General features: G+C 37.1%; 1 protein-coding gene across 6 annotated transcripts in view; it reads right to left on the bottom strand.

Moving 5' to 3' along the window:
• Positions 1 to 12,326, bottom strand: part of ALS2 (alsin Rho guanine nucleotide exchange factor ALS2) — an 88,907-nt gene that overhangs the window by 17,596 nt on the left and 58,985 nt on the right. For all 6 annotated transcript variants that reach the window (XM_082397291.1, XM_082397288.1, XM_082397289.1 and 3 more), the window contains exons 18-23: positions 5,878 to 6,080; positions 5,693 to 5,758; positions 4,565 to 4,663; positions 2,138 to 2,302; positions 896 to 1,007; positions 606 to 683 (exon numbers count right to left, since the gene is read on the bottom strand). In XM_082397291.1, the coding sequence (XP_082253417.1) occupies positions 606 to 683; positions 896 to 1,007; positions 2,138 to 2,302; positions 4,565 to 4,663; positions 5,693 to 5,758; positions 5,878 to 6,080 (723 nt within the window). The remainder of the gene's footprint in view (positions 1 to 605; positions 684 to 895; positions 1,008 to 2,137; positions 2,303 to 4,564; positions 4,664 to 5,692; positions 5,759 to 5,877; positions 6,081 to 12,326) is intronic.

Consider the following 12,326-nt stretch of genomic DNA (forward strand, 5'->3'; position numbering starts at 1 on the left):
ATAATCTGCAAAAATACTGAGTCATTATGCTGTACACCTGAAACTAACACAATATTGTAAATCAACCATATTTCAACTATAAAAAGAAGAAGTTGCAGTCAACTTCAGTATTCATAGTAGCCCAAAGTTGGAAACAGTCTAAAGTTGGAAATAATCCAATGCCCATCAAGTGGTGAAGGGATAAACAAAATGTGGTTTTTATTCAGTAATAAAAAGGAATAAAGCACTGCATATGCCACAATATAGAAAAACCTCAAAAACATACTAAATGTGAGAAGCCACAGGGAAGAGAATACTTGCTGTATGATTCCAATTATATGAAAGGACCTGAAAGGGCAAATCTATAAAGTCCATCAGAGGTTGTCTGGGACTGGAGGTGGAACCAGGGAGTGACTGCAAATGGGCAGGAGATGGTGAAGGAAATCTTTTTGGGTGATGGAAATGATCTCAAACTGGATGGTGGTAATGGTTGCACAACTCTGCGTATTTACTAAAAATCATTGAAATGTATGCTTAAAACAGGTGAATTTTATTATAGGTTAGCTTTTTTAAAGGTCAGGAAAAAATTAGTAAAAGATTATCAGAGAAAGAAAGAAGTTTCCAACCTTTCCACTCAGGGTCCAATCATCTGAAAATTCTCCCTCATAGATAGTATCATCTTCAGAAAGTAAAACTCCATTTCCCTATGTGAAGAAACAAAACAAAAATCACAACACATAAAACACACAGTAACTTAGGATACCCACAGTCACATCCCCCAGAGCCTTACATAATCTTAAGACAAGAAAAACAGTACTAGGAAAGGTAGAACACTAATAAAAAGATGAGTTAAAAAGTTAAGGACATAGGAGTTTCAAAAAGTCAACAGTAACTATATGTAAAATATTCCACTCACCATCATTTTATTAAGGTGGAAGTTGCCTTCATAGTATAATCCAAACTGGGTAACTACCACACCATTCCCTTGACACACATCATCTTGCCACATTCCCATGTACTTCTCCCCTCTGCAAAGAAATAGGAGAAAAAAAAGAAATGAAATAAAAAATCAATGATGACAAAGATGAGGTGGGAGAAAAACAATTATCACATGGGAGGTACCAAGCATCACCCCTAGGTTGGTATCTGTTCCATTTCTCTAGTCAAAGTGGTCAACTCTGTCTCCTCAAACATGGGACAATGTGATTGTAAAATATATCCCACTCAGAGCAATGTTCTCTCAGGAATTTAACATTATAGTCTAACAGACATAGATCTGTATATACTTCCAGTACTTCCTTGATAACCTTAAAATATTTAATTAATGCCAAGAATTCAACTCTAAATAATGTCATCAAAATGAGTCACTCAAAAGGTAGGCTCAAACCTATGCACAATATTTTCTCACCCAAAAGTTTACTAACTTAAAAGAAATGGGATTTATCATAAAAGAAGGTTCATTCTTCACCAACTGAAACGTCGAGAAATCTTACTAATCTCCACTAAAAAAATTAAAATTAGTACAAACTGCATGTTAATGGATTTTAGTGATAACAGCAAAAATTTTTAAATCACACATTATGACAATAATATGAGAAGAAGAGTATATATTTAGTCCAAAAGCAAATCAGGCCAAACCAAATACAGAGGCAAAAGAACTATATTCCTCCCCAAGTTAATTGAATTTAACCAAGCTTGATTCCTGGGTTGCTGGCATGGTTACAAGTCTCTAATCTGATAGGAAGACCTAGGCAGAAAGGTGTTTAGATACTATTCTATGACCCCAAAAGGGAATTTCCATTGATCCTCCTAACCTTTTACTCCTGTTACCTACTGACTGCATTAAAGGTTTGTCTCTGTATAACAGTCAAAGGTTTGGTAGCCTCTTTGAGACACTAAAAGCTTTTTATGTGTGAAGCTTTAAGGAAAATGGTACCAATGTTAATTTTGAATGATCTTGATCTTGTAAAGAAGTAACCTGTTGTTTGGTTCACAAACAAATGCATAAAATGACACCTGACAACTCTGTCTTATTAAAAATGTTTGAAGTACTGTCAAATTAAGGTGCTCAGCCTTCATAAAAACATCAGTTTTTGAAGAAGTAGAGGAACCTTATCCTCTCACACTAAACTGTGAGATTAGAAGCAGGGTACTGTACCTAGTGATATCATCAAAGACACCGTATCCTGCTTTCTTATCCATTACCCACTGGCCAATGAACATACTGGGAGAAGATGAAGTCAACTTTCCACTTCGTAGGAGACCATGACCATGACGCATGTTATCTTGAAAACAGCCTTCAAAAACTTCACCAGAGGCGTAACTGTGGTTAGAAAGAATGAATAAAGATCACAAGCACACTGAGTTCTGATGCTCATTTTTACAAAGTTTAGGAAATTCAAAATTATACTCATGTCTCACTGGTAGCTGTAATTATTTGTTTATACGACTATTTTTCACCAATCAAAAAATCTCATTTTTGTTTTTTTTTTTCTCATGGCTTTTTTTTTTTTAAAACATCTTTATTGGAGTATAACTGCTTTACAATGGTGTGTTAGTTTCTGCTTTATAACAAAGTGAATCAGCTATACATATACATCTATCCCCATATCTCCTCTCTCTTGCATTTCCCTCCCACCCTCCGTATCCCACCCCTCTAGGTGGTCACAAAGCACCGAGCTGATCTCCCTGTGCTATGCAGCTGCTTCCCACTAGCTAGCTATTTTACATTTGGTAGTGTATATATATCCATGCCACTCTCTCACTTCGTCCCAGCTTACCCTTCCCCCTCCCCGTGTCCTCAAGTCCATCCACTATGTCTGCGTCTTTATTCCTGTCCTGCCCCTAGGTTCTTCAGAACCTTTTTTTTTTTTTAGATTCCATATGTATGTGTTAGCATATGGTATTTGTTTTTCTCTTTCTTAGTTCACGCTGTATGACAGACTCTAGGTTCATCCACCTCACTACAAATAACTCAATTTCGTTTCTTTTTATGGCTGAGTAATATTCCATTGTATATATGTGCCACATCTTCTTTATCCATTCATCTGTCGATGGATGATTAGGTTGCTTCCATGTCCTGGCTACTGTAAATAGAGCTGCAATGAACATTTTGGTACATTACTCTTTTTGAATTATGGTTTTCTCAGGGTATATGCCCAGTAGTGGGATTGCTGGGTCAAAGGGTAGTTCTATTTTTAGTTTTTTGAGGAACCTCCATATTGTTCTCCACAGTGGCTGTTATCAATTTACATTCTCACCAACAGAGCAAGAGGGTTCCCTTTTCTCCACACCCTCTCCAGCATTTATTGTTTGTAGATTTTGTGATGATGGCCATTCTGACTGCTGTGAGGTGATACCTCATTGTAGTTTTGATTTGCATTTCTCTAATGATTAGTGATGTTGAGCATCCTTTCATATGTTTGTTGGCAATCTGTATATCTTCTTTGGAGGAATATCTATTTAGGTCTTCTGCCCATTTTTGGATTGGGTTGTTTATTTTTTTGATATTGAGCTGCATGAGCTGCTTGTAGATTTTGGAGATTAATCCTTTGTCAGCTGCTTCATTTGCAAATATTTTCTCCCATTCTGAGGGTTGTCTTTTCGTCTTGTTTATAGTTTCCTTTGCTGTGCAAAAGCTTTTAAGTTTCATTAGGTCCCATTTGTTTATTTATGTTTTTATTTCCATTTCTCTAGGAGGTGGGTCAAAAAGGATCTTGCTGTGATTTATGTCACAGAGTGTTCTGCCTATGTTTTCCTCTAAGAGTTTGATAGTGTCTGGCCTTACATTTAGGTCTTTAATCCATTTTGAGTTTATGTTTGTGTATGGTGTTAGGGAGTGTTCTAATTTCATTCTTTTACGTGTAGCTGTCCAGTTTTCCCAGCACCACTTATTGAAGAGGCTGTCTTTTCTCCATTGTATGTTCTTGCCTCCTTTGTCATAGATTAGGTGACCATATGTGCATGGGTTTGTCTCTGGGCTTTCCATCCTGTACCATTGATCTATGTTTCTGTTTTTGTGCCAGTACCATACTGTCTTGATTACTGTAGCTTTGTAATATAGTCTGAAGTCCAGGAGCCTGATTCCTCCAGCTCCGTTTTTCTTTCTCAAGATTGCTTTGGCTATAAAAATCTCATTTTTGAATGACTGAGTCTAAGAAGTTGAAGATGTTGTGGGTGGTATTTTGTGTTAACATGGGGAAAAATGTGTATTTAGTCCCTTATGGGAAAATGAAATAATGAGTCATCTCTGAAAGAATGACAGGCTTTGTCCATATCAGAATCATGCAGTAAATATAAGATAAATTTACAAGCAAGGTATTTAGGAAATTCTATGAGAAAGTTATGGTTTACAAGGCTTACACAGTTTTGTGAAGAACTAAATAATAACCTAATATTTTCATCTTGTGATAGATGAGAGGTTGTTCTTTTAAAAAAGACTCTATATAGTTCTATATAGTTTCAGTCATAAGAAGAATAAACAAAACTTACTGCTTGGAAAATTTGGCTACACAAACATTTAGGTTTAAATGATTCTTTGAAAAAGCAACACCAACCAGTCCAGCAACATTTCTAATGCTATTACCTATAGACTCCTTGACCACACATTTTTCCTTCTTTCCAATGGCCCACATAATGGTCTTCTTTGTTCAGTGCTTTGTTTGGGATTCTGTATTCTCCATACCTGCCAAGGGGAATAAAAACATCTTAAGATGCATTATGCCATATTCACCTTTTATGTGTATACACTGGCAAATATAACAAGAACAGAGAAAAGATCTGTTGATACCTAGAGGAGGAAAGGGGTAAATGGGGTCTTGGTTTAAGCTGTTATCTATTACCTAAGCTATGTGGCAAGTCTTAGAGGAGTGGGACATCAACACCACTACACAGAGCAATTAGGTGTTTTATCCCAAGTCCAATGAAAAACAGAAAACCTGTGGTTTAGGCCTATTTCCGCCACTAATTAGCTGCATCACCTTGGGTAAGTCCAGGTACCCAGCTCCCTCATCTGTGTAATAAGGGGGGTAAATCAGATTATCTCAAGTCTCTTCTCATTCTGAAATTCTATTAAATGGAGATTAAAAGACATCATAAAACTTTATATTATCACACACAAAAAAAATCACCTATACAATTTATATAATAATCTTTTGATATAGTAAAATATATCAGTTCTCTAACATGATACAAAATACTTCACTGCCATATATTTACAGTGTTAGAAAACATAAGTTTATATAAAAATAGTGTCATTTGAGTACCATTAGGATACAATATCATTTAGAAGATTTCCCCCTCAACAGATCACAGAAATTAAAGATGAATTAAAACTACTGAAAGGAAAATTTCTCTATGTCCTTTGTGTAAAGGGGGCACTTCTATATCAACAATCTCAACATCAACATTACCCAAGGTCCTCAGTCTTTACAACTAAGAAATGGATAGAAAACACAGTTCCACGTCAACAGATGTAAGCTGTGTAACTTGAGGTAACACAGCTGTCAAGGTAAGTGATTCATTCTAGACAAATCAAGGCTGCACCCTGGATTCCTAGCTCTCTTCATGTTCATACATGTGCATTATAAGTCCTAATCCACTTCCAAAAGCACAAAACAAAATTCTACTAACTGTCTTGAAGATAACTCTAAACACAAAATAACATAATTTAAGTCTGTAGTTGAATTTACACTCATGTTCACGAAGTTCTTACCCATCTTCCAAGCCATTCCTGAACATGCCAGAATACATCTTTCCATCTGGCCACTTCAAAACCCCTCTGCAATGCATAAGTAAAGAATAATACATGTCAATTAATGTTTCTGATAATCAGTACTTTTGCAGTAATTAGACTACCATCCTGACTCCAGGCATAAATCCAACTGTAAACATTCTCACCTGCCATGAGGTTTCCCTGAAAGCCAGCGTCCATCATAGGTTGCATCCTTTAGGCGAGGATCCTTGTAAAAAGTATATTTGGCACTGCGTGAAATGGGTGGTTCCTGCCTTTGAATACTGCTGCCACTTCCATAAGGTGGAAAATCAGACGTCCCCCTCAAAGCCTGATCCACAGCTTGGCTTATAGCCCGGAGCCACTTTGTCTAGGAGCAAAAAGTAAATTTCAGTAAGCTTAAGGCAACAACTCAACAAGCACCGCTTTAAATCCTGCTAGCTTTCCTTGGTGTGAAAAAACTTCTGACTCCTAATACTCTCCTTATTGAGTAATACTGATTGGCTCTTGAAATAAACTGCTTTATGTTTTAAATTGCTGCACTAAAACAAGAGAGAAGCAAGAAGAACTACAATCCTGCAGCCTATGGAACAAAAACCACATTCACAGAAAGATAGACAAAATAAAAAGGCAGAGGACTATGTACCAGATGAAGGAACAAGATAAAACCCCAGAAAAACAACTAAATAAAGTGGAGATAGGCAACCTTCAAGAAAAGAATTCAGAATAATGATAGGATGATCCAGGACCTTGGAAAAAGAATGGAGGCAAAGATCGAGAAGATGCAAGAAATGTTTAACAAAGACCTAGAAGAATTAAAGAACAAACACCTAGAAGAATTAAAGAACAAACAAACAGGGATGAACAACACAATAACTGAAATGAAACATACACTAGAAGGAATCAATAGCAGAATAACTGAGGCAGAACAATGGATAAGTGACCTGGAAGACAGAATGGTGGAATTCACTGCCACGGAAGAAATAAAGAAAAAAGAATGAAAACAAATGAAGACAGTCTAAGAGACCTCTGGGACAACATTAAACACACGAACATTTGCATTATAGGGGTCCCAGAAGGAGGAGAGAGAGAGAAAGGACCCGAGAAAATATTTGAAGAGATTATAGTCAAAAATTTCCCTATCATGGGAAAGGAAATAGCCACCCAAGTCCAGGAAGCACAGAGAGTCCCAGGCAGGATAAACCCAAGAAGAAACAGGCTGAGACACATAGTAATCAAATTCACAAAAATTAAAGACAAAGAAAAATAATTAAAAACCACAAGGGAAAAATGACAAATAACATACAAGGGAACTCCCATAAGGTTAACAGCTGATTTCTCAGCAGAAACCCTACAAGCCAGAAGGGAGTGGCACGATATATTTAAAGTGGTGAAAGGGAAGAAACTACAACCAAGATTATTCTACCCGGCAAGGATCTCATTCAGATTCGATGGAGAAATCAAAAGCTTTACAGACAAGAAAAGCTAAGAGAATTCAGCACCACCAAACCAGCTCTACAACAAATGCTAAAGGAACTTCTCTAAGTGGGAAACACAAGAGAAGAAAAGGACCTACAGGGCTTCCCTGGTGGCACAGTGGTTAAGAATCTGCCTGCCAATGCAGGGGACACAAGTTCAAGCCCTGGTCTGGGAAGATGCCACATGTCGCGGAGCAACTAAGCCCTTGCGCTACAACTACTGAGCCTGCGCTCTGGAGCCCATGAGCCACAACTACTGAGCCCACGTGCCACAACTACTGAAGCCCATGTGCCTAGAGCCCATGCTCTGCAACAAGAGAAGCCACTGCAATGAGAAGCCCGCGCACCACAAGGAAGAGTAGCCCCCGCTCGCCACAACTACAGAAAGCCCGCGTGCAGCAACAAAGACCCAATGCAGCCTAAAATAAATAAATTAAATAAATTAATTTAAAAAAAAGGACCTAGAAAAACAAAACAATTAAGAAAATGGTAATAGGAACATATGTATCGATAAATACCTTAAATGTGAATGGATTAAATGCTCCAACCAAAAGACACAGGCTTGCTGAATGGATACAAAAACAAGACCCATATATATGCTGTCTACAAGAGACCCACTTCAGACCTAGGGACACATATAGACTGAAAGTGAGGGGATGGAAAAAGATACTGCATGCAAATGGAAATCAAAGGAAAGCTGGAGTAGTAATACTCATATCAGATAAAATAGACTTTAAATCAAAGAATGTTACAAGAGACAAGGAAAGACACTACATAATGATCAAGGGGTCAATCCAAGAGAAAGATATAACAATTATAAATGTATATGCACCCAACATAGGAGCACCTCAATACATAAGGCAACTGCTAACAGCTATAAAAGAGGAAATTGACAGTAACACAATAATAGTGGGGGACTTTAACAGGTCACTTACCGCAATGGACAGATCTTCCAGACAGAAAATTAATAAGGAAAAACAAGCTTTAAATGACAAAATAGACCAGATAGACTTAATTGATATTTATAGGGCATTCCATCCAAAAACAGCATATTACACTTTCTTCTCAAGTGCACACAGAACATTCTCCAGGATAGATCACATCTTGGGTCACAAATCAAGCCTTAGTAAATTTAAGAAAATTGAAATCATATCAAGCATCTTTTCCGACCACAATGCTATGAGATTAGAAATCAATTACAGGGAAAAAAAAGTAAAAAACACAAACAGATGGAGGCTAAACAATACGTTACTAAATAACCAAGAGATCACTGAAGAAATCAAAGAGGAAATCAAAAAATACTTAGAGACAAACGACAATGAAAACACGACAATCCAAAACCTAGGCGATGCAGCAAAAGCAGTTCTAAGAGAGAAGTTTATAGCATTACAATCCTACCTCAAGAAACAAGAAAAATCTCAAATAAACAATCTAACCAAACAAACTAGTGGTTACCAGTGGGGAGAGGGAAGGGGGAAGTGGCAAGGTAAGGGTAGGGGATTAAGAGGTACAAACTACTATGTATAAAATAAATAAACTACAAGTATATGCTGTAGAGCTCAGGGAATATAACCAATATTTTATAATAACTTTAAATAAAAAAATTTGAATTGCCAAAAAAAAAAATCTAACCTTACACCTAAAGGAACTAGAGAAACAAGAACAAACAAAACCCAAAGTTAGGTAGAAGGAAAGAAATCATAAAGATCAGAGCACAAATAAATGAAACAGAAACAAAGAAAACAATAGCAAAGATAAATAAAACTAAAAGCTGGTTCTTTGAGAAGATAAACAAAATTGATAAACCAAGAAAAAGAGGGAGAGGACTCAAATCAATAAAATTAGAAATGAAAAAGGAGAAGTTACAACAGACACCGCAGAAGTACAAAGCATCATAAGAGAGTACTACAAGCAACTTTATGCCAATAAAATGGACAACATGGAAGAAAAGGACAAATTCTTAGAAAGGTATAACCTTCCAAGACTGAACCAGGAAGAAATAGAAAATATGAACAGACCAATCACAAGTAATGAAATTGAAACTGTGATTAAAAATCTTTCAACAGGGCTTCCCTGGTGGCACAGTGGTTGAGAATCTGCCTGCCAATGCAGGGGACACGGTTTCGAGCCCTGGTCTGGGAAGATCCCACATACCACGGAGCAACTAGGCCTGTGAGCCACAACTACTGAGCCTGTGCGCCTGGAGCCTGTGCTCTGCAACAAGAGAGGCCGTGATAGTGAGAGGCCCGCGCACCGTGATGAAGAGTGGCCCCCACTTGCCGCAACTAGAGAAAGCCCTTGCACAGAAACGAAGACCCAACACAGTCATAAATAAATAAATAATTTTTTTAAAAAAGCAAAAAAAAAAACAAACAAAAAAACCCACAGCACCTCTTCAAGATCCCAGAAAGAATCAACTCTCAAAAAAAAAAAAAAAAAAATCTTGCAACAAACAAAAGTCCAGGACCAGATGGCTTCACAGGTGGATTGTATCAAACATTCAGAGAAGAGCTAACACCCATCCTTCTTAAACTCTTCCAAAAAATTGTAGAGGAAGGAACAATCCCAAACTCATTCTACAAGGCCACCATCACCCTGATACCAAAACCAAAGATGCTACAAAAAAAGAAAATTACAGACCAATATCACTGATGAATATAGATGCAAAAATCCTCAACAAAATACTAGCAAACAGAATCCAACAACACATTAAAAGGATCATACACCACGATCAAGTGGGATTTATCCCAGGGATGCAAGGATTCTTCAATATACGCAAATCAATCAATGTGATACACCATATTAACAAATTGAAGAATAAAAACCATATGATCATCTCAATAGATGCAGAAAAAGCTTTTGACAAAATTCAACACCCATTTATGATAAAAACTCTCCAGAAAGTGGGCATAGAGGGAACCTACCTCAACATAATAAAGGCCATATATGACAAACCCACAGCAAACATCATTCTCAATGGTGAAAAATTGAAAGCATTTCCTCTAAGATCAGGAATGAGACAAGGACGTCCACTCTCACCACTATTATTCAACATAGTTCTGGAAGTCCTAGCCATGGCAATCAGAGAAGAAAAAGAAATTAAAGGAATAAAAATTGGAAAAGAAGAAGTAAAACTGTCACTGTTTGCGGATGACATGATACTATACATAGAAAATCCTAAAACTGCCACCAGAAAACTGCTAGAGCTAATTAATGAATATAGTAGTGTTGCAGGATACAAAATTAATGCACAGAAATCTCTTGCATTCCTATACACTAATGATGAAAAATCTGAAAGAGAAATTATGGAAACACTCCCATTTACCATTGCAACAAAAAGAATAAAATACCTAGGAATAAACCTACCTAGGGAGACAAAAGACCTGTATGCAGAAAACTATAAGACACTAATGAAAGAAATTAAAGATGATACCAACAGATGGAGAGATATACCATGTTCTTGGATTGGAAGAATCAACATTGTGAAAATGAGTATACTACCCAAAGCAATCTACAGATTCAATGGAATCCCTATCAAATTACCAATGGCATTTTTTACAGAGCTAGAACAAATCATCTTAAAATCTGTATGGAGACACAAAAGACCCCGAATAGCCAAAGCAGTCTTGAGGGAAAAAAATGGAGCTGGAGGAATCAGATTCCCTGACTTCAGACTATACTACAAAGCTACAGTAATCAAGACAATATGGTACTGGCACAAAAACAGAAACATAGATCAATGGAACAAGATAGAAAGCCCAGAGATAAACTCACGCACCTATGGTCAACTAATCTATGATAAAGGAGGCAAAGATATACAATGGAGAAAAGACAGTCTCTTCAATAAGTGGTGCTGGGAAAACTGGACAGCTACATGTAAAAGAATGAGATTAGAACACTTCCTAACACCATACACAAAAATAAACTCAAAATGGATTCGAGACCTAAATGTAAGACCGGACACTGTAAAACTCTTAGAGGAAAACATAGGCAGAACACTCTTTGACATAAATCACAGCAAGATCTTTTTTGATCCACCTCCTAGAGTAATGGAAATAAAAACAAAAATAAACAAATGGGACCTAATGAAACTTCAAAGCTTTTGCACAGCAAAGGAAACCATAAACAAGACGAAAAGACAACCCTCAGAATGGGAGAAAATATTTGCAAACGAATCAACGGACAAAGGATTAATCTCCAAAATATATAAACAGCTCATTCAGCTCAATATTAAAGAAACAAACACCCCAATCCAAAAATGGGCAGAAGACCTAAATAGACATTTCTCCAAAGAAGACATACAGACGGCCACGAAGCACATGAAAAGATGCTCAACATCACTAATTATTAGAGAAATGCAAATCAAAACTACAATGAGGTATCACCTCACTCCTGTTAGAATGGGCATCATCAGAAAATCTACAATCAACAAATGCTGGAGAGGGTGTGGAGAAAAGGGAACCCTCTTGCACTGTTGGTGGGAATGTAAATTGATACAGCCACTATGGAGAACAATATGGAGGTTCCTTAAAAAACTAAAAATAGAATTACCATACGACCCAGCAATCCCACTACTGGGCATATACCCTGAGAAAACCATAATTCAAAAGGACACATGCACCCGAATGTTCATTGCAGCACTATTTACAATAGCCAGGTCATGGAAGCAACCTAAATGCCCATCAACAGACGAATGGATAAAGAAGATGGGGTACATATATACAATGGAATATTACTCAGCCATAAAAAGGAACGAAATTGAGTCATTTGTTGAGAAGTGGATGGATCTAGAGACTGTCATACAGAGTGAAGTAAGTCAGAAAGAGAAAAACAAATATCGTATATTAACGCATGTATGTGGAACCTAGAAAAATGGTACAGATGAGCCGGTTTGCAGGGCAGAAGTTGAGACACAGATGTAGAGAATGGACATATGGACACCAAGGGGGGAAAACTGTGGTGGGGTGGGGATGGTGGTGTGCTGAATTGGGCGATTGGGACTGACATGTATACACTGATGTGTATAAAATTGATGCCTAATAAGAACCTGCAGTATAAAAAAACAAACAAACAAACAAAAAGTAAAAGTACCATTTCCCCCCTGAAAAAAAAAAAAAAATTGTAGAGGAAGGAACAAT

The sequence above is a fragment of the Balaenoptera borealis genome, assembly GCF_965194805.1.
Source record: "Balaenoptera borealis genome assembly, chromosome: 6".
Lineage (NCBI taxonomy): Eukaryota > Metazoa > Chordata > Mammalia > Artiodactyla > Balaenopteridae > Balaenoptera > Balaenoptera borealis.